The sequence below is a fragment of the Cataglyphis hispanica genome, chromosome 14 (genome assembly GCF_021464435.1).
Source record: "Cataglyphis hispanica isolate Lineage 1 chromosome 14, ULB_Chis1_1.0, whole genome shotgun sequence".
Classification (NCBI taxonomy): Eukaryota; Metazoa; Arthropoda; class Insecta; order Hymenoptera; family Formicidae; genus Cataglyphis; species Cataglyphis hispanica.
In genome coordinates this window covers 3,073,774-3,096,916 of record NC_065967.1, presented here as the reverse complement: position 1 = coordinate 3,096,916, position 23,143 = coordinate 3,073,774, and the positions used below count along the sequence as shown (strand labels likewise).

General features: G+C 34.6%; 2 protein-coding genes across 3 annotated transcripts; one reads left to right on the top strand and one right to left on the bottom strand.

The window, feature by feature from the left end:
* Positions 1–38: 38 nt before the first annotated feature.
* Positions 39–978, bottom strand: LOC126854733 (uncharacterized). The gene is made up of 3 exons (XM_050601738.1): positions 811–978; positions 634–741; positions 39–480 (listed from the first exon to the last, which is right to left on the bottom strand). The coding sequence occupies exons 1-3, from the start codon at positions 829–831 to the stop codon at positions 313–315; spliced, it is 297 nt and encodes a 98-aa protein (XP_050457695.1). The 5' UTR covers positions 832–978; the 3' UTR covers positions 39–312.
* A 654-nt stretch (positions 979–1,632) lies between these two features.
* On the top strand, positions 1,633–23,095 carry LOC126854688 (actin-binding protein WASF3). Of its 2 annotated transcripts, XM_050601654.1 has the most exons (9): positions 1,633–1,983; positions 15,271–15,611; positions 15,757–15,910; positions 15,985–16,099; positions 16,344–16,376; positions 17,450–17,751; positions 17,971–18,278; positions 18,406–18,828; positions 19,002–23,095. In XM_050601654.1, the coding sequence occupies exons 2-9, from the start codon at positions 15,338–15,340 to the stop codon at positions 19,181–19,183; spliced, it is 1,791 nt and encodes a 596-aa protein (XP_050457611.1). In that variant the 5' UTR covers positions 1,633–1,983; positions 15,271–15,337; the 3' UTR covers positions 19,184–23,095. The 2 variants fall into 2 exon arrangements, with proteins under 2 accessions (XP_050457611.1, XP_050457612.1); XM_050601655.1 differs by lacking the exon at positions 16,344–16,376.
* The last annotated feature ends 48 nt before the right edge of the window (positions 23,096–23,143 follow it).

Genomic DNA, 23,143 nt, shown 5'->3' with positions numbered 1-23,143 from the left:
ATGTAACTAATTTTCCTTTTTTTTACACATGTACCATACATTACAAGAATACATTTTATTACATCCATCCAATTGGATTATACCTACAAAACCTTATAATATACATGTAATTATATTATGAAATACCACAATCACACTGTAATCGACTGCAAAATATTTTTCAAGCATACAAAATTGCCTGCTCAGTTTGATGTAAATTATTTGAACATTAATAATGTAAGATTTCATTTTAGATTACACATTAGATACAAAAGTATTCATAGTATTTATAGTTTTATGAGAGAGAGATATCGGATCAGCATTATAGTAATCTTATGTAGGCGGAGATACCAGGATTACACCATCGCCACGCACGAATAGCATTTGAATAGTCCTCTTTTTCTGACGATAGATTTCCTCATATGTTTCTTCATCAATTTCCACTATGTTTATGATTTCCTCCACATCACCTAGCACCATGTTCAAATGCTGATCAAAAGCCTGAAATTATGATTAAAAAGTAAAAAATGATTTTTAGTATTTTGGTTTAATTTCGACGTTGATTTGTAATATTTTGAAATAAATTAAATCCACTGTATATAAAAAAAATACAACAAACTATTGAAACAATTACAAAGCAATCAAGTTTTTTACGTGTAATTTTCCTCGGAGCTCTCTTTCGTTCCTCATTTTTACGTAAATCCGCTCCTCCAGGCTCAATTTTATGAGGTCCAGGGGTTCCTTCACGTCAATCGGTGGCAACTATTTCAGGATGACATTCAAAATTATACGAGAATGAATACAGCGATCTACGTGAATTTTGAAACTCACCTGTTCCGATTCTTCAACCATCACGAGTCTCTTCTTGTAAGAACTACGCGTTTATTTTATGTTAATGGCACTATACTAATCGAGAATTGCAAATTAATACGCAAAATTCAAATGTTAATCATATATTATAGGTTACCGGTTATTATTATGGGTGTATAAAAAACAAGTAGAAAGGAAAACAAATTATAAATAGGGGCTTAAGTACGCCATATTGTTAATACGCTCGGAAAGACGTCAACAATATGGCGTCACTAATCAAATTTACCAATTTATTTATATAATCAGTTCAATTTTCATGTCTACTTTTGTCATTTTGACTTGTCGCGATAGATGGCGCCATTATGACACAGTTGGCGGCAGACATTCGTGATCAGACCTGCGTAATTGCAGGAACGCAAGGTATGTGCAATATAAATCATAACATTTTTTTTCACGAATTTGAGAAAAATTTGCATCTATCTTAGGTATAATTATAAACATTAAAAAGAAACATTTTTCTTACAATTATTAAACTAGACTAGGTTCCAAAACGGTGCAAAATTTTCTCGCCGAAGAAAATTTTACTCAATGGCCGTTTCGAAACTTTTTTGAGCTTCTCTAAATGGTTTTAGGCCGGCCATCAAGTAAAATTTTCCTCGAAGAAGAAATTTGACACTGTTTTGGAACCTAATTCTAAAAAAAAATAATTAGCATTTCTAGTTGAAAAAGAATATAATAGAAGGAATAAGGATCGATGTAATCGGACGCGATTGAAATTTCGCGCCACCGAGGACGATCGTCGCGCCGCTGGACGGTGTCCAGTGGAGTCGAGCCGCGGCCCCGGCGGAGGGACGACGTAACGAGGAAGTTAGAGCTAGGGAGAGCTAACGAGTGAGTGTGAGCAAGCGAGTGTACTACGAACACGAGCGCGTTTCTGCTGCTGCTGCTGCTGCGTGCCTGTGTGCTACAGCGCAACGCCATTTTCTGTGCTCGCGGGTGAAGTCGTCGATTCGCATTTGTCCGGTTCGGTGCCGTCGTCGCGACGTCGGCCGACGTCGCCCACACGTTGATCGCCGTATCGTCTCCTGGCGAGGACACGATCGGCCTTCTTCTCTCTCCCCTGGTTGCCCGCTCGGCTTCTACGTCCGGGATATGCGCGAACACGCGGCGGACAGCCGTGCGACGGATACGATGGTGAGTGTCGAACGAGCACAAGTGTGTGTAGAGAGAAAGAGAGAGAGAGAGAGAGAGAAAGAGAACGTCACTGGAGTGACAGAGAGGAACGGCGAGATCGGAGCTTCGTGTTTCGTGACACATCTTGTCAGTCAGGCCTTTTCTCGTGCGCCGCTGTCGCGTGACGGCGATAGCGGAGTCGCAGAGTCTCGATAACGAGTCGCGATGTCGAGAGACGACGCCGTACGGCCGTACTCGATGGGCGGCGGTTTTCCGGGGGCGGCACATGGCCGTCATAGCCGCATAGGACACGGGCGCCGGCTGTCCGTGCAGGGGGTGGCCCTCCCCACGAATAGAGTCTCTCTCTTTCTCTTTTTCTCTCGAAGCGAACGGTTCTGACGAAGAGCGTCTGTCTTTCTCTCTATCATCGCTAGAATAAGGGAGATCGCGACGCCGATTGTTGAGCCTTGCCGTTATCGCGTTTAATATTAATTAATCCTTCGCACATTTATGAAATAATATATACGGTGCAAAGATGACATTAATCTGTATAAGCTTCGCTTTTGGATAGGGTGTTTTATTTTTATAGAAAGTTTCTCTTATGGAATTATCTCATTTCTGCAATGAATGCTTTAATTTTTTATCTTGCGATTTTGCATATATAAAGAATAAATAATTATAATGATTAATATTTCATTTTTTTTATTATCTGATATTTTTATGTCGAGATTAAAGCGTTATAAGGAAACTGAATTCAGTTATAAAACAGTCAATATTTGCGTCTGTTGATTCTGTCATCGACAATCCTGTCGTTTCCGTCACTTCATGTCACTCCCCCGGAATGACATAAGTTTCACCCGCGTTAATACCCGGAGAAGAACGTGAAATCAATATGTAGATAATTATATATATAAAAGTTGTGAATAATTAAACATGAATATTATCAAGTAATAATATTGATTTATTTATTATAATTTTATTATTTTATTATACATATTGTCATAATATTTGAAGATCTGTCCGAGCGGTTCTCAAAAATTTAGAAGATTTAATCATTCAAAGATGCGCGTATATCCTCGTGATGACCGCGTGTATGAGAACAGGAAATGGGAAAACTCATGTGTGGGAAATTATATAGCATCTCACGAGGTATATTTTTCATGATAGAATGAATTAAGAGGATTGAAAAGAGAATGTGTCAAGTATCGTGATATAAATCACAATGATCATTTAGAAATAATTTACGAGTGAAATCAGAACACGGAGCCGTCAATTGTTGGCATTCATGATACAGGGTGTCTCAAGACAACCGATCTCGATGCGAAATAAATTATTTTATTATATTAAATATAATTGTTTGTTAATTTTTGAGATAATTAATTGTTCAAATATTTATTCTAATTTAAAAGATTGAACATATACTTATAAAAGCTCGAAATTCTTTAAATTGCTTATAAGCTTATTGAACATTTGGGATACCTTGTATATAAAGTAAAGTGTGAACGATATTTGTGTATTCGATCGTGCGATCTCGAAAAGAGCGATCGTCTTGCTTGACCTTTTCTGCATTAATTTATTAATGAACCGTTAGATTGCGATTATGTGTGTGTGTGTGTGTGTGTGTGTGTGTGTGTGTGTGTGTGTGTGTGTGTGTGTGTGTGTGTGTGTGTACGCATTCGTATGCGTCTGTATACATGCATACGTAATATTATCGATCGATGACTATTAACACGAGCCATCTTGCTTTTTTCTTTTATTGTCTACGCGCGAGTTCTTTATCTATAAGAATACGATTCGACATGTGACAAATGTTCCTTAGAGGATTAATTAAATTCTTAATATTTAATTAGAATTTAAATACTTTAATATATGTTCGAAATATTTGAAATTCTTGAATTTTTTTAGATTACTTGGGATTTTATAATTTCAAGGGAAAATATTTTATACAATTTTAGATTCTTTAAATAAACTAGTTTAAGTTTTACAATTTTGAAAATTTAGAATTTTATGAAATTTTGGGATTGAAAAGTTTTTTGAAGATCTCTAAATTAATTTAAAAAAACTGTTTTTTCTCTTAAATTGTTTAAGATTAAAGCTACAAAAAAAAATCTTCGACTTTCTCGGAAATTCGCATATACTGAACTTCTGAAGTTTTAAAACTTTGATCTGCAATTTTATTACTTGGATCTCGGTATCTTTGTGACCCAATTGGATCCCATTTACTCTCTGTTGACATTCCCGATGTAGCCGGAGGGAGAATGCAACCGGCATAAGCTCGACCCTTTCGTTCGTCTCTCGGTTATTCGGCTAATCTTGGATCATCTTCCGGTGGATCCCCTTGCACAACGTTACGAGTCAAATCTTATCTGAAACTAGGAAAATAGACACAAATCGTGTTAATATCTGCGCTCGCGCAAATTTTTGATATACTATAAAAATATATCATTTTCCATTTCTTTTATAAATATCCCTCTGTTTTCAACATGAATGATAGCGTTTTTATCGATTTTATTTATGAAAACTCCGTAATGTGTGATCGCAAATAATTATCATTCCCTCGATATGTTGCAAGATCGTTGCAAGAAAGTTGACGCGTTGTTTAGGAGCACCTTATATAAAATACAATAGTAACATTGCCATTCTCTTCTGCTCTCCGTTGGCCGCATTACCTTGAACGGGGTCGACCGCGTGCTGCTGGCAACGTAAATACGCACAGCGGCATTCCGTTTCGCGAAATTTCTGCAAAGACAACATCAGCAGCAAAGAAATTATGCAACTGCTGGCGTCGAGAGTCGAGACACGCCAGCTATAGTCTCGTAATCCTGTCACGCGCGTTTCGCATCTACGATTGCGTCGTTTCGCGATGGCAAAGCGATGCGTCTTCGCTTCTTTCAGTTTCATTGAATTTCTTCGAATAACATTAGATATTCTCTCGCGATTGTAAAATAATTTAAATTTACGTTATATATAATTTAAATAATAATAGAAAATTAAATATTAGAATTTGATTAAAGAACGAGAATAAACTTTAGCTTTAAAATATTGCATACACATGAAACGAAAGTAGTCGCGTTAGATATTTTTAAAACATTCCCATTTGCTACAAGCCCAAGAAGCTTCGTAAACTCTCGCGGTGTGATAGAAAAAGAAGCGTGATGCAAAATCGATAATCCGGCCTTTATGGTGTTCGCGGTTCGACGAGGGGTCGTGAGAAATCTCTGCGAAATCGCGGAGTTAACGTTAGAGAGAAATACCGTCGGTGTCTTTGCCCCTTTGCTTATGAAAATTGTCAGCAACTCGCGATTATGCCTTTTCTCTTACATACAGATACACACGCACGATAGTCCTACGCGCAATAATACCTGACCGCGTTTCCGCGACCACGCAAAGACCGAGAAAACTGGGTTGCTGCACATATTTTCACAGTCGTACGTCTCGAAACCAATACAAATAAAATCGTATTATCGAGGTTAACGTCCCAGACCTATAAACAGAGTCTCGTGAGACACTCTACTTGAATTTCCACTCGCAAGAATTAAAACTCACTTACATATGCGTTCAAAATATCATTGAAGAGATAAAAAATTGTCAATCTGACATATCATTTTATTCATCGATTCGCGCTAAAATTTAGAATTTGAATTAAATAAGTTTTTTTATTATTGTTATTTAAATTTAATTCTCTTTCATCTATATAAAAAAATTTAGATCTCTGAATCTGATTCGATGTAGTTTCATTAATATACAAGTGCATCAATATCATGCCGTGTGCTAGATCCAGTCCCTTCGGACATCATTCAGCAATTCAATTTGACGCTGTTATCATCGACCGTTTATAAGAATTATTTAGATAATATAACCATTGATCCCCTTTAAATCGTGAATGGCTGACAATTTATTTATTATAACTTGCTCTATAGTTTTTAACTTCATCTTTTTTTCCATAATATTTTAATAAAAACTTTAACTCTTATTCTTCGAACAAGTATAAATAAATGTGCCAGAAATTGAAAGTTTCTCATCTCCCTTAGAAAACCACTTGATTATAAGATGATTCTCTTGTAAGTCTCGTTGCGGTTTAATCCATGTTTACATGAAGACCTACACAAGTAAGCTTCGTAAGAGGATCCATGCGTTCGTGGAAAGTAGGCTAAGACCTATATTTATTGATTTTATTACATTATTATTAACACTCATCAAAAACGTATTTTAATTCGAATTATCTGATTAATTCGAATATTTTAAATATTAAAAAAATTTATGTTAATCTTAATTTTTAAATAAAATGTTTCTTTCATCATATCGATTCTTTCCGACAATCAGTACAATTAAATATTTCTGCATACAAGGCCACGTCTTTATTTATGTACGTTGTGAAGATATCGCGAGCTAAACGATAATAGTGCGGAAACATGTCCACAAAAACAGGATTGCGTTATTTATGATGAAAGGAAACGCGATTTGCTCAACTTTGCTGATTTATGATTCGCAATAGAAACGCGAATATGTATTTTGAAATGCAAATATTTGACAGCGAGATAAGCACATTATTGCGTCTTTTCTTTTGGTGAATTTACGATCGGAATTAATCTTGTATATATGTATACTTCGCATACAATATTTAGCAAAATTTTGATTCAGATCTGTATCACGTAAAACAAGAAATCAGCAAAAAAATTTAATACTTAATAATCAATAGTAATTATTGATATATGTATAATTATTTTGGGAAACAAAAACTATACAAAATATGATTTTTTTTTTAAAATTACAATAAAATTATGTGATAATTAAGTTATAATATAAAGATAAAATAAATATTTTGTAGTTTTATTATTCAAGGAACTAGAAATACTTTAAAATCACGGCGCCTGTGGGGATTCCCGCCATTAAGATTCTAATTAACGCGAGAGCTTAATTATATTAAAGCAAATTGCGGAAGAGCTCAAGGGTGAAATAGGCGCGATTCAATAAAGTTTCGATTTTCTCGCCTCGGCATGTGGGCGTTTGCTGATGCCGCGTCATCCTATACTTTTTTATCATTATCAACGCGTATCCCATCCCATCCCAGAGAAATGACGCCGACAAACTGCGACAAACACACAACGCGTACACTCTCGCTAATTTATTGATATTACAATCAATTACGATCTTGATACTAATTACATGTGTAGTAAATTATTTTTAAGTTCAAAAATTATAACATGGATCGATGCGTTCTTAACATATAAAAATTGTTCCTGTGTTTTCTATATCGAGTTCCTGCGTCTAATTGGAAATGGTCCAACTCGAATTTGGAAAGAAACAATTAATATGAGCGTAATATACGGTGATTAGATTAATTCCGTACCGGCGTCATGGTGCATTGGCCTTTATGGCAAGTAGAGTTTGAGATTCAACCCTTTACATACCGTATTTCCACGCTTTTGGCGAAGAGACGCATCTCGACGATATCGTTTACGGAGTCATTGTCTCCGAGATTCGCGTTTTTCCTCCCGATTTATCATTCCAGTTTACAAAAGCCGCCTCTATCTAGAAGAAAGAGGATTAAACCCTTTCACCGCGTGCGTAATGTACATCTGCTTCACTGGGAAACGGGCCTGTGTTGTATGTGTCGTATTCACAGCAAACATACACATGTGCATGTATATGACTAGCCCGACCGGGATGCATCCGAGGTCGACGTCTCCGCATCCACCATGACGAATGTTACTTGATACTTTGCCACTGTCCACCGCGAGCTTTTTGCTCTGATCTTCCTTCTTTTGGTCCTTGCTTTCTCGAAACCTCTTCTTGTAATTAGTAGCGCACTTGTATCCGTTGGACTTGTGTTCTTCCATTGAAATTTTATTCTCATTCTTTTGAAATTATATTTTATTTATATAATATTAATTTTTATTTATATAAAATTTTATTTGAAAATTTATTTCATTTATAGTTAGATATTATGTAATTTTAAAATAATCAGCAAGCTGCAGATCAATCATTTTTCAAGATCAAAGGTTCTATGCAAATAATAAATTATTTAAAAAATGATTTGAATTTTCTAATTTATTATTCAAGAAAATAATTATCAGAAGAAACATCAAATATAGGCTCCACTAAACTCTGAAAACGCAAAAGTTTTAAGGATAAATATGTAGAAAATAAAAAATAAACCAACATTTAATGGAACTAATTAAAATTTTAAGTACGATAAATTAATAATTAAATTTTATGGTGGAAAAATTTTAGGATTAAAGGACTCGCAAAAGTTACAGGACTAACAGATCGCGAGGCTAGTCTTTACGGATATTAGTAACATTGAAGCAGCAATATACTCAATGAACAAGTATCTTGCTTCTCCTACGCGTGCTTCTTATTTTTAAAATATTTTTTTGAAACAAGGTTAACTAACCGGTTCCTGACATTCGATTCCCTCGATCGAACACATTAATTTTCGCGCGCGCATTTTATCACATGTAGCAGAAATATATATCGCGAATAAGAGAGCAACCGGAAGTATACGTACATCGAGTGTATTCGAGAGATGTTTTAATATCTGCCTAGTTTGTCTCGGGGTCATAGATTTTTAAATCCTTGTATCTAGAGATTCGTTTGATAAATTCTAAAGATTTTATAAATTATCAGTGTTTTATGGACATTTGTTATTTTATATTTTAGAGATCCAATTACATATTTTAGCAATTATAAATTTATCAGATTTTTTATTCATATTTATAACTTTAAAATTTATAGGTTCTTCATTCAGTTCTTGATTGTGTTTTTCATTCATTTTACAGATCCATAATATATAAATTTTGCATTCACATAATTGATTTTACTCGACTTCAAAACGAATTATATTTAGAAAATATATATACAAACATGGAGAGTATGACGTCATCCCTTGTATTATATCGAGGGGTTGTTGGTAGTTCTAGTATCGAAGGAACTGACGCATTGCGCCCCGATACTCGTTCCTGCTGACACGAGGGTCGACGAAAATATCCTCAGGGTGATCTTTATTTCGATGAACATGGCGCCACGTTGTTTTAACATTAGGTTTGCAGTCAAAACGTTTCACTTCTCACGATTGGTAAAATCTAGAAAACAAATTAAGAAATTTAGAGAAAAATAAGAGAAAGAAAAATGTCGCATTTTCCTTGTCAATATTTTGGAACAGTTCTTATAAATCACCTGCTTTCACACGTCGAACGAGCGGTATGTCGAGAGCACGATATCGAGAGCGTGAAATTCGAGGCGTGCTAGAAAGATCCGAGATTCATGCGAGCCGATTGCTAATCATCGAGGGCGAGCGAACCGATTCCTGGTGTCTGCTGCCTTCGTTCGCGCAATATTGATCAAGCCGCAAAGTCGACGAAGACAGGCATATAATGCGAGCCCGTCGTCGTGAGTCTTTTCAAGAGACCTCGATTTCACCGGCCAAAAAGCTTATTGTTAGACTGAAACTGCTTATTGTCGTTGTTGAACAATTGCAGATACAAAGAAAAATTAATTTCGAAATTCCATAATTTCTCATTTTAAAAATCTGCAATGGTCCTAATTATATATGAATGCAAATTAAGAAAATCTTAGAAATAAAATTTATGGAGGGGACTGCTTATAAAATTTCAAGGATCAAGTATATGAACCTATAGGAGAATTTCGTAACGTGAAAATTTCAAAATTTAAATTGGAGAATTTATAATGAAGAATCTCTCTATTATATAATCAATTAAAAAATTAAGAAATTTTGAAAACAAACATATCGAAGCCAAGAAAATCTCGACTGCTCATTTTCTCTTATAAAAATTCAATAACAGTAGATTTTACTATACCGGATAGATGTACAAGGAAAACGAATAAAAACGAGGTGGAACTTGTTTCTGTGGCATATCGACATCTTGCTTTCTCAAACGATGTAAACGCTGCTAATGAGAAATGAGTACCTTTTTAAGGGTACCCACGTGCCTTCTCGAGCTTCTTTATTGTACGTTAACTCGAGCGCGGCTTCAAGCCTAGTTAGATTTAACTCAAGCAAAAGAAGTGGCCCCAAACGTGTTTCACGATAAAAAGTCGTGCTAATCCACTTTAACATAGCTGGTTTCACTTGTCGTAAAAATAATTGTACGTTTGAAAATACAAAACACATCGCAATCATTCACAGTCGCGTATGACAGATTTACTATATTCACGGATTTCTATTTAAACTGTAATCAGATATAGTAATGAGATTTTTTTTATCAAAAATATTCAAGATAATTTCAAATAATAAATTAAATTCTTCCTCTATATTTTTAATTTTGAATCATTTGGATTTCTATCATTTCAAAAATTTTGGTTTCTTTGACAGTTGAAATTCAAGTAGAAAAATCTTTAATTTCTACAGCAGCCACATTTATTGGCAACATTGTTCCAATGAAAGCAAAATCTCCAATCAAGTTTTATTTGTACAACATGTCGTGAGAAATATCGCATATCGAGTAAATATTTTTGTTGTAATATTGCAAGTGTGGAAGTTTGATGATCGCTGTACATCTATCGACTTAACGCTTGTATACAAAATACAAGATGTAGTGGTGGTGGTATACACACAGCAGGCAGGATATAAATATCTCGGCCAGGCAATCTGTGAGAGCAGCATCACACAGCTTTTCAGCACGTTGCTCCCGTAACGCATAAACGTCGATATAATTTATTCAACCTGTCGTTAGCGACTCCCCAACGACTCACATCCTTCCCTTATCAGTGACCCGAATACAATATTCGCTCTCTTTCTTTCTCTCTCTTTCATCATTTTTTTCTGGCTAAGCTCCTGCGCTTTAATTAGTCACATATAGTTATTAATCTGCCCACGTACAATGGAAATTATTTTTGCGCTGATTAAAAATTTTATTTTGTAAAAAGAAAGTATGTAAGAGCATATATATATATATATATATATATATATATATATATATATATGTGTGTGTGTGTGTGCATAAATATAAATCTAAAATTTTAAATCTGTGAACAATAATTATAAAATTGTTGTTTAATTAAATTCCCGATGTTAAAATAAATTCATATATTAAGTTTACACATTTTATTTTTATTATTAAGGAAACAGTGAAAATTACACGAACAATTTCCATTTTATTAAAGAAAAAGAATTGCGACTTTAATATAATCTTGAGGGGCGAGGAATGACATTTCGCGAGGAAGATGGAATTCTCCTAAATGCACGTATCTGCGATTGTGAAATCGTTGCACGTCGCGACATTAGCATAAACTCTTTGTTGTCAACGATAATGTCTAGTCAGATTGCACCGTTCAATCGCTTCGATATCGTCTCAATTCTAATGCGTCTCGGTATGCGCTTCTTTCCTGTAAAGCACACTAAATGGTCAGAATGTCGACGCAGAAATTTCCTGCCGATCATTTCACGCCATGTAATATTTTACGACGCGACGAAATAAATAACATTTTATATGATAAAAAAATAATAAAATTTAATATCCATTTTTTTATATTAATTTACATTTCAATAGTTTAAGAAAATTATTTTCGATATTAAATATCGAAATTTATTATCTTCAATATAATTTTTTAAAAAGAGAGAGAAAGTTAATTTTCTAAATTATTAAAAAAATAAATAAATGTATGTACACATGAAAAGTATGAAGAAAGCATAAATACAATTTCAAGAAGAAATTTTTATTAAAGTCACGAAATTGCATCGATTTGTGTAGGGGGTAGTGACCTTGTCTTTCTTGCATACGTTTTATGCGTGACCATATGGTCGACATGTGTATTCTCGGCTCGCACAGTCGCACGTGCGCACCTGAATGCAACCGCGAACAAGCGTGAATAATCGATAGAAACAGCAGAGAATTTTAGTTATTGTCATTCTGCCGTTCTGCAAATTTAAAAGAGATTTAACAATTCGAGCCATATTATTAATAAACATTGAAAAAACTTGTACTTCGAATATCGACGCTTTTGATATATCGCGAATGTACTTTCATCAAGTTGTATTATCGGGACCAAGAAATTATTGTTTTTTCGTATAGATATGGATTTTTGGAAAATATGAATTCCTGGAAAATTAAAACTTTTTAATAAGATCATATCGATTTTTCTAAAGCGTATATCAGAATTTAAGAAATTAAATAAATTCTAGACACACGTATATAAAATTAAATCAAAAATAAAGTTCTCACGCACGATTACAATCTTATTAAATTATTCTTTATATAAAAATCTCGTGCGGAAATCGATTTGTTTATCGAAGCGCGAGTGTCATCGGCACTTTGCGGCATCGTTAGCGTCGCTACAGATGTGTGAGTCCGATGTAATCGACTACAATCTGAAATAAATGTAACGCCTGAACGACCGACAAACACGTTGCGAGGAGCAAAGAGAGTAGGTCTTTCCGGTTTCTACTTACCAAGGTGGTGGTAGTAGGCGAGCACTGCAGCGTAGTAGTGACCTTTCAGCCTCAGGATATTGCTTACCTTATGCAAGCCTGCTGCAGCGTGTCTGCGGTTTCATTCACAAAGAATATATACTCTAAGCTCGCTGCACATGAATCCTGTTAACACAAATGTTAAAAATTAGCAGCATATCGATGCTTGTTCTCGAATATCATATAGTATTGATTTCGTAAAAAGTAGAAAATATTTAAAGACATATTAATATTATACATACCAATGTATGTGTATTTTCGAATATTAGTAGCGAAATAAGATATTGATTTTAAAGATATATAATCATTATTGTTATATAACATCATCAAAGTAAATTTCAAGTAATATAATTTATATTAATATGAAATTTATATGATAAATTTGAAATACTATATACAATAAATTAATATATATACCTCGCAGAGAGATAATTGCAGCTTTTTAATTATGGAGAAAGTATAAATATAATACTTGCTAATTGCAATTGCAATTTGCTATAGCAGTTATAGAGACCGTTTCTCGCGAATTTCTTAAATAATCCGAATATAACAATTATTATTTTTCTCGTGAAATATTATCTCGATATTTCATATAACATTTCGAAACATCCGCACATTTGTTATGCAATTTTATGTCCAATGCTCTCGATATTTAACGGTCGCGAGATGAATCGTCCATTATTCGCTGATTGATTCAATGACTAAATGATTGTTCGATATTTGGCATCGCAGTTTAATAAAATATACTGACGATATAACGTCAAAAGGATTCTAATAGCTATGGTGACTCACATGGTAATCATATCGTGATTACTGATTTATCCAACAAGATTTGTTCATCATTTGTTGCGAGATGGATTATATAATAATATTATTTTTTATATCGATGATTATATAAATAAATTTTGTAAATTTTAAACAATTTTACAAACGACAAATATCACACATGAATTATTATTTCACATAATGGGATTTTAAAGTGGCGCGGTGATTTTTATAAGCGATTATTGTTGAAATGAAAGCTTTATTATAATGGCTTTAGTAACATATTTATTTAATATAATAAAAGATAATTAAAAATAATGCCAAATGAAAGATAATAACAATTTAATATTCTTCTTTTCCTTTGTTTGACAAATAAAGGAAAAGAAGAATATTAAATTCAAACGGTATATAATTTCAAAAATAGTAGAAAAGAATTTAACGAGAAGCGATAACGAGATGCAGAATAGATGTTGTTTTCAGACACCATATCTTCGACAGATATTATTAGCCACGTCGGAGGCCTTTCATGATTCTCTTTGCAGGTGCAATATCCCATAGAGCAGCTCCATTTGCACGCTTCGCAGCGGCTAATTGCTAATTAGGAGATACAATAGCGTTACGCACGTCGCCGACTTCGTTGTCGTCGCCATCAGAATCTTTATGTTCGGTCACGGTCATCTCATTGACCCTGGATAACTCAACGATGTTTGTTGACAATTTATTGACGTATTTGTCTGTCGCTTTGTTTAATTAACCTGAAACTAAAGCTTCTTAAACTCTTTTTTTTTTTACAAAGCAGGGCAATTTGCAAAAACAATTATAAAATAATTATACATAAAATTCTTTAGAACTTTAAGATAATTATAAATATAATAGTTATTTAGTTTATTAAATATAATAAATAAATCTCGCGTTCTTAAACTTGGGAACATTATTAAATTTTAAATAGTTGAGAATTATTCAATTCAATTCTGTCGTTCAGTGTAACTGTAACATCATTTGCTTTCAAGTAATGAACATTCAAGTTCACACATTGATAATTCACGTTTATAATAAAAACTTGAAGAAAGAAAGCAACTGATACGGCCACTTTGCTAATGGCAGTCAACCGTAAGCGATAAGATATTATCGTTATCACGTTGTGACGCTAATAATTGCGTAATGCAATAGTATTTGCCGTCGCACTGCATGCATGCGTGCGTGCGTACACATTGAGCGTATGTTTTAAAATTTGTGGAAAAATGAACCAAGCGGCGCTTAACGAGATAAGAGGCAGCGAGCGATGAGATATCGCCAATTTGTAAGACTTTGAATTAAACGAATTTATACGAATGTATATTTATAGCTGAATCTACGAGATTACGCGCTCGCAATTTCTCTCGTTCGATTCTTCCCCCATTTGTATATTACTGGATGTAACAGGGGTTGGATCAAAGGGATGTCCTCGGCTATATCAAATATTCATCTCGTTAACGGTTCTCTTTGGGAAAAACGGGGGCGATTTTAAGCTACCACGAGTGGTTCACACTGGTCGAGCACTCTTCAAAAGCTACTCGCGAATAAATTACGTTTCAAATTTATGCGAGAAGAAGAACTTCATTCGATTATTCTCAAACACATTTGAAGCATATATTGTTACTATACACAGAAGAATTCTGTTTAATTATTTTGTACGACATCACCAATAAAAAATATTATAATTGTATTTTTAGCAATGTTTAATTACAATTTTTCTAATAATATCTTTTATTCTAGAATTAGCTTCTAAATAATATATGAAACTTTTATCAGTTAAAGTTTTGTAATTTTTTATATATAAATATTTTTTAAAAATACAAATAATTCTCATGGAAATTATGCTTGCAATAATAATAATTCAGAAATTTCTAATTGTGTATACAACATTTTTATTTGTTTAAGCAATGCTATAGATTTAATTTTTTAAGATAATGTGAAGGAGACATGTTTTTTCTTATTAGTATCACTTGATCAAACTTTCGATCAAATTTTCAACATTGTCATAAAATTAACATTATATAATCAAGAAATTAAAAATTGCGACAATCTGGCTCGATAATTTATATTTCTGATGATAATTCTGGGGATGATTTCAGGTCTCGAGAGAGCGGTGAGTGAGTTACCGCGAGGAAGAGCAAGCAGGAGAAACAAGCAGCCGGCAAAATGCCGCTTCCGAAACGACTAGTGGAGCCCGTACATGTGGCGCGCGGCACCATCCCCGAGGACTTCCCGCTGCCGTCGGAGCTCGAAGCAGCCACTAATGGTACTTTAGCTAATACAATCAGACAATTGTCGAGTCTATCGAGGCACGCCGAAGATCTGTTCGGCGAGCTAGCGAGGGAGGCACACGGATTGAGCGATCGAGCCAACTCTCTGCAGGCTAGGATAGATCGTTTGGCTGTCAAAGTCACCCAGCTAGATAGTAATGTCGAAGAAGGTACGTGAGATATGCTCGTTTAATTTTCATAGTAAACTGTAATAGAGATAAAAACAATTAGAAAGAAAATTCTAAATATACATAAAATTGTAATAAATTAGATGAAGAAGGTCTGCATATCAAGGACTCTTGATTTTTTTTACAGTCTCGTTGCAAGATATACACATGAGGAAAGCCTTCAAGAGTTCTGTAGTGTTTGATCAGCAAGTTGTCTCTAGAGACACGATGCCGACGGCGATGCTGGAGACCTATCACCAATGTGATACGCCGCCGCCTTTAGACAAGCTTAATATTTATAGGTAATTAACGACATTGTTTAATTTTCATCAATAGATTTAACTTGTGATAAATAATTAAATTTTATTGTTTTCAGAGAGGATGGCAAGGACGGCTTAAAGTTCTATACCGATCCGAATTACTTTTTTGATCTGTGGAGTCAGGAGATGCTCAAGGATACAGAAAAGAAATTGCACGATCGAGGGAAGAAGGTAAGAATCCTTGCATAATAATATATTCAAAAGCGCATCTCGATAACTATTGTATTATTTTTTATATTTGTATTATCGCGTATTTTTTCTGAATTTAAACTAATAAAGGGAAATATACGCAAATCAGCTACATCTAACTCTTTAAAAGTTGTCGGGGTGCGCGCGAGATCGTAGAACGAACTAGTTTCTTAAAATATCTAATACTGTGATTCTAACTATTGAATTACTATCCCCTTCGTTGTAGAGCGAGTCTGAATATGCCGAACCGTTCAGAGAGGCAAGTCGATGGTTTGGATCTTTGTAGTTTCTTTTTAATCTCTCTTATCCTCTTACGAAACATCCGACAACAGTAATTTTAATCGACAACGAATTGATCGCCACACCAACCATTTCATTCTTATCGCATATAATCACCTTCTCTGTGATTTTTCTTTCATTAACCGACCTTTTTGCGGGCTGATATAGAGATTGACGCTAGATGCTCGCTTTCTCAAAGTTCTCTGTAGTTGATAGAGCCACATTTTCTCAGTGGCGATCACGGTACTCTGCGTAGATCGAATATGAATAGACTTTTTTGTTCAAATCTAAATTTGTCGATCTCTTTGACGATGAAATAACAAGGAAAAGGGTAAAAATTCCATCTACGCAGGGCTTTCAATCCTGACTCCATCTTCCACTTCCATTGTAATTTGAGTTGTGTTTTTTCTTTTTTTGAAATTCGAATCAAGTCTTTTACACTTACCGTCACTTTGTGGATCACTTGTGTAATGCCGTTTTGTGCCAGTTTTATGCAAGTTTTGAATGTATTTATATAGAATTGCGTTATATACTCACCACTGATTCATCTTCGACCAACACCGGTATCTCCATAATTTCAATATCATCTTATCGTCCATTTCAGGAATATCTCATCTTCATCTTGTCATGTTTGTCATGTTGTAGGAAATAAAATTGTTATAGGAAATATATTCCTTTTTTTAATAATACTAGAATTCAAGTAAGAAAAATTTCGAGAATTATAATTTACTATCATCTTTACAAAGCTCTTCATTTTTATTTCCTACATGTATATATTTATATATGCTATTTAACTATTGATCCAGTTAATTCTAATTTGTGGCTAAATGACAAATGAGAGAATATTGTATAATAATATTTATACTCCAATATATTCCAATTTAATTCAAATTCGCTGAGATAATATTACATAATAGTTGCTGGATCAATCGTCGGGACGTTCTTGACTTTAAACCGATTGTGCTTGATTTAACATGCGATGCACCTTGATCGTTGTCTCTTTCGTGTTTCGCATCTTAAAAAAATTGCGTTCTTTTTTTTTTGGCAAAACAGCCGCATAGGCCTCGGAATGAAGGTGGCGGCGGAGGTGGCGGCGGCAGGCACAAGAAGCGCGTGAGACAGCCGCACAATACAAGGGAACGGCAACGGCAATTGGCTGTCGGCCACGGCGAGTATATCATGCCGACGCAGACGGTGCAGTATAGGGCGCCGCATAATGTGCAGCCCGGCGATGACACGCTACTGGGAATGGTGATGACAGATCCTAGGCCGCCCAGGCCTAACAGTATCGAGCTGCGGCGGAGTTATCCCCCGGAAGAGCAGCATCTCTACAGCCCACCGTCTTCCGACTACAGGTAAAAATATGGCGATAATAATAATAATGCAATTAATAATATTAAAATAATATTTACACATACGCAAGGAAAAATTAATAATCAGAATAATATTTTTAAAATTTGCTCGTACTTTTAATTTTGATTTTTACTTTTTTTTTATTCTACTTTTGACTTTAGATTTTTTAACATTTAGATTTGCAGTGCTTCATACAATAATCATTCATCTTCTCGGTACAGGGCAACGAACTACATAGCTCAAGGTTATGATGAGAACTCGTACGGATCGCATTATGCTCCGGGTCAGGTGCCGGCCGGCAGTGAAACGTATCAGAGTCCTGGTCAGAGCACTCCAAGCCGTGGCGGCAGATCGCGGCCGTCGCAACCGCCACCGGCGCCACCGAGTAACGCTTCCAGCAATTCTACGCCCACGGTAGCGTCCGCCAACAACACCCCCACTAGAGGAAGATCCATGAGCACCGGTAGAGACACTCTACCGCCGCCGCCTCCACCGCCAGGAGAAACCATGTCTCCTCCTTCCATGAACGGTATATTAATCATCATTCTTAATTTGTCGCAGTGGTTGTTTTTGAAAAAGCAAATTCTTGAGTTTTAAAAATAATAATTACAATTGAGAACTTACATTTGACACATCTTTATTAATGTGTATTTCAGGTTCCATACCGTCACATTTGCTGAATAGGAACGGAAGTCGGACGGACAGTCCTCTACCGAGTCAACGCTCGACACCGACGCCGCCGAACCATTCTGGCCAATTGGGCATGGATGAAACCGATCCGGCGGTACCCCAGGATCTTCCGCCGCCTCCACCTACTCCGGATCCTACCCCTCCGAGACCCATCTCTCCTCCATGCAACATTCCGCCACCACCACCGCCGCCTCCTCCTCCGCCGGTTGTCAACGGCCCGACGGCGCCATTGCCACTTACGAATGGCGACATCGCGAAAATGATCGCGACGAATCCGCCGAAGCTGAAACCTCTGAAGAGCATTGTGGACGGTCAATTAAGGAAGCCTGTCAATCCGAATATTCCTTTGGTCGATCCGCGAAACGATCTGCTCAAGGCGATTCGCGATGGTAACTTATCTCTGTTTTTATAATTTTTGATACAATCAAGAATACAACAAATTATTTCTTTAAATTTTTAACAATCTTGATATTGAATATATATTATGAATATATCAGTATGCACGTAAAGATTGTAAGAAATTAATACTACTTTAGTCTAATGTAATCGCTATCCTTTACAGGAATAAAGTTACGCAAGGTGGAAAAGATCGAACAGAAGGAGGTGGAGCGTGTGAATGCGCTCAACGACGTTGCATCCATTCTGGCACGTCGCGTTGCTGTCGAATTCAGCGACAGCGATTCGGCATCGGAGAGCGAGTGTGACAGCGAGGGATGGGGCGAACAGGAGAGCAATTTGGCGTGACCCAACTCGCTTCAATCCGCCGCCGTTACTGCCTCTTAAAGAAATGGCCGATAATTCTTTCATTTTGACATGTCATCTCAATGCTCCGTCGTGCTATAGCAAGCTGATCTATTTGGTTCGTTTGTTATCTTTATGACCAACTTTTCATTTTTGAGGATCTGTAACGTTCACATATTAATTTAAATACGCGTTGCATATTTAAAAGTGGATAGCCTCCAGAATTATATGGTAAATTCTAAGTTATAAGATTACAAACCTACACGATTCTCTCAACAGAGATCATTTGGCACAAAGGATACGTCGCAATGTGAAGGTCTTATATACAATACATTAATTTATTATCGTTCATAAACAAAGGCAATATATTTTAGTTTTTAGTATATTCGCTTCTTTTCTCGCGTTATTAATACGAGAGAATTTTAAGAGACATTGTATTGATTATTGGTTTATTAATTTTTTACATTGAGAGTAATTTACTAAAAAATATTTGTTTTGGAAAGGATGAAAAGATTCAAATTTCGAAAAAAAAATTTTTTTAAAGGAATCTCCAAAATTTTATGATTTCATGGAATTATCGTCAATCATAGTATCTTTCTAAGTTTTACAAGTTAATTCGCAATATTGAATGGACTGGCGAGCCAACCAATCGTCATGCAATAGAACCGTTTAATTTAATCACTGTCCTTAGAATGTTCTCGAGGACGCGCCAATTACGGCCAATTTAATCGCGAGCGTAGCTTTCACCGAATCGCGATTCGAGTTTTGAACTCGTGAGCTTGCAAGAGTATACAATGCCAAGCTCACGCACTAAGTTAATAATAGAAGATGCTGTTGATCCAGGTTAGAGAATCTTGGATAAACAAGGAAATCCTGAAAACAAACCCATTGATAGGTTGAACGCCGCATTTTTTTGAAATTGTACACTTTGAAATAAAATATTTTGCATATTTCTCTATGATCAGCTCAAAAAAAGAATTTAGAGATATTAATATTGAAAATTAATAATGTATATTATTTTTATAATATATTATATTATTAATTATAATATATTATTATTAATTATACAATTCTATATAAATTCATCGATTAAAGATATAAAATAAATATTGATAAATAAATATATTAAATTTTTTATTAAATATTTTTATTAAATTATTTTAGTATTCACTTGTATTTAGTATTTATAATTGACACATAATTCTGATTACAATAATCATGTTGCGAGGCGTTCAAGCTATCGACGGAATAAGCATATGGAGAAAATGCACATCAACTTGCCGAAGTCGTGGCTCCCCGAATAGAGCGACTTCCTTCCCGGCACATTCCATAACGACAATGTACGAAGATACACGACGATCGTACACTCACATAAACATTTGTAATAATAATAATAATAATAATAATGATAATAACGATAAAAAATAGTAATAATAATATATAAGCACATCTCTCTACTTACCCCATAGACGAGCGCTCCGCGTTAATGCATACATAATCGATAAGATGAGTTAAACCAAAAGGTGCAGGCGTTAGGATGTACTCTCGTGAGCGAGATTATAAGATAAACTTCTTAATCTAAAAGTATGTTTCGTATTCATGAGAGTGAGTCTTGAAACTTTTATCCTTCTTCGCATTTCCGAGTCACGATCTTCCATACTGTGGTGCAGATAGAAACGTAGTACAAGATGATAAAGTAATCGCATCGTTTCGAATATATCTTTTTTATTTCTGCATTTACTTATTTTTTTTTAACAATGTTTATATATGTCAATATGTTATTTTAGACGCATAATATAAATGATAATCATATTTACGACGAACATCTCAAATTTTTAAGAAAAAGAAAATTGATTTTTGTTTTTAAATATTCAAACGAGGTGACTACTTTTGCCGCATCTTCTGCGTGGAAACCACATATGTAGTGTCGAGAAACCAAAATACTCTGTTAAATATAGAACATTACGTCTAAATGCGCGAGAAAGGATTAATATTTTTTAGCATATTCATTAACTTGATGGCGAAAAAAGACAGGAGAAAAAAAATATATATGCAACATATAATATATATGTTGTTAACGCAGGAGCATAATTGCCAATCGGTGGGTAACGGGGAGGAAGAAATATACGATTGTGATTTATTTTGCATCGATGTTGACGAAGCACGACGACGACGATTCTAGATAAGACAGTATACATATATATACAGATATATATATATATATATATATATATATATATATATATAATATTATAGTATATATAAAAAAATATTGATTGTTAAGATTGCTACGAAATCTTACGGTGGTGACGGAAAAGAAGAGCGTTCTTTTTCCGCTACTTCCAGGAGTTTCCTCGAGAATAAGGTCTGTAAATTTTCTTGTATGTACTATTGCGAATTTTCTGTAAGTAACGCGAAAATGGAGCGAGCAATTCTGTTGGACCAGATACGTGGACACTCGCAAGATTTACTTGCAAACAAAGAAAATTAGACAAATCCAGAAATTTTCTGGCTTTATGATATAAAGTTTTCTTAGAAAAGCTCTAATATATAGTCAATTTTGAGTTTTTCTTAGAAAATTCAGTAAAGTGAATTTTGTGTTTAATGTGTACGCATTTTTCCTTTATTTTATAAAATTAATGTAAATTATTATATTATTATTCACCGGTTATCTTCTGGTTTTTAGGTAACTTTATTTTCTCGTCAACTTAATTGACTCGAACCACGTAACTGTAATTATATTTAATGTTTCAATTGTGTATAAAATATATTATGTGAAAGCGAAATATATGGCAACGATGTGTGTATGTACATTTATGCGAATCTATAAGAACACAGGAAGCTATAAGCTAGAATATAATATTAATCAATTTCTACATACGAGGCTCGCTGAGGTGACAAGTGAACTGCCTGACGATTCAAGCTCAAGTTTAATTTATTTTGAAATGTGAACAAAATCACAAAGTAAAGAGAGGATTTAGATAAAACAATTTCATGTAGATTAAACAAACTAGATTAATTCTATTAATCATTTTCAATTTCCGGAATTTAGATAAATATTATTCTGTCTGTATTAATTCCCTTGTAACAGCCAAAGACATTTTATGAACGGACTATTATATCGTTCACTTCACAAAAATAATTGATAGATGATTTTGTTTAACTTTCTGGATGTATTGTACTTTTCAGATATCTATTTTTTATTTGAATAATATTATATACACGGGATGCACCAACATTTCTTTTAAAGATAGCTCCTTTATTACTTATATTTTTTTTTTTAATTGTGGATCCTATCCACACAGCGTATATATTTTTTCGAAATAGATTTATTAGTTTCACGAAAATATTGGCGCATCCGTTATACACGCGTAGTGCAGATCGAAATTAGATGTAAGAATACTAGACGTAACAAATATTCTTTACTATCTCGCCAATTTACGATACAGTATTTATCGAAAGTTTTTTCTAAGACGAAAAAGAAGAGAACGTGTAAAACGGGGTTCTCTTTTGGAATGTAAGCTTCTCGATATCGTGCATTTATATGAACGAAATAAATGTAACTATCATCATTCGTCTCAAAACCGCGCTTTCCTATAAATTATTGTAAAGCCGTTGTACCTATGTGTCCACGGGTATTCCAAAGCTTATATAAAATAAAGTATGCTCGAGGTATATAGTTGATAAACGGTCGGGGTTCATCAAATCGATCTAACTCGAGAAAAGAAAAAAAGAAAGATGATAAAGAAGGAGAATACGATCTCGCCTCGAATCTGTCTCCGGCAAAGATCCATCCAGGATATATGTGAGCATCATTTACCCACACCGTTACAAATATACGATGGTATTATTAACAATAATAAATTTGTAGCAAATCTGTACAGAGCCAAATAAATCAAAAAGGTTTCGTAAATATTCTTTAGGTTTGTTTCCTATTATCCAATAACAAATTTATTTTTGATA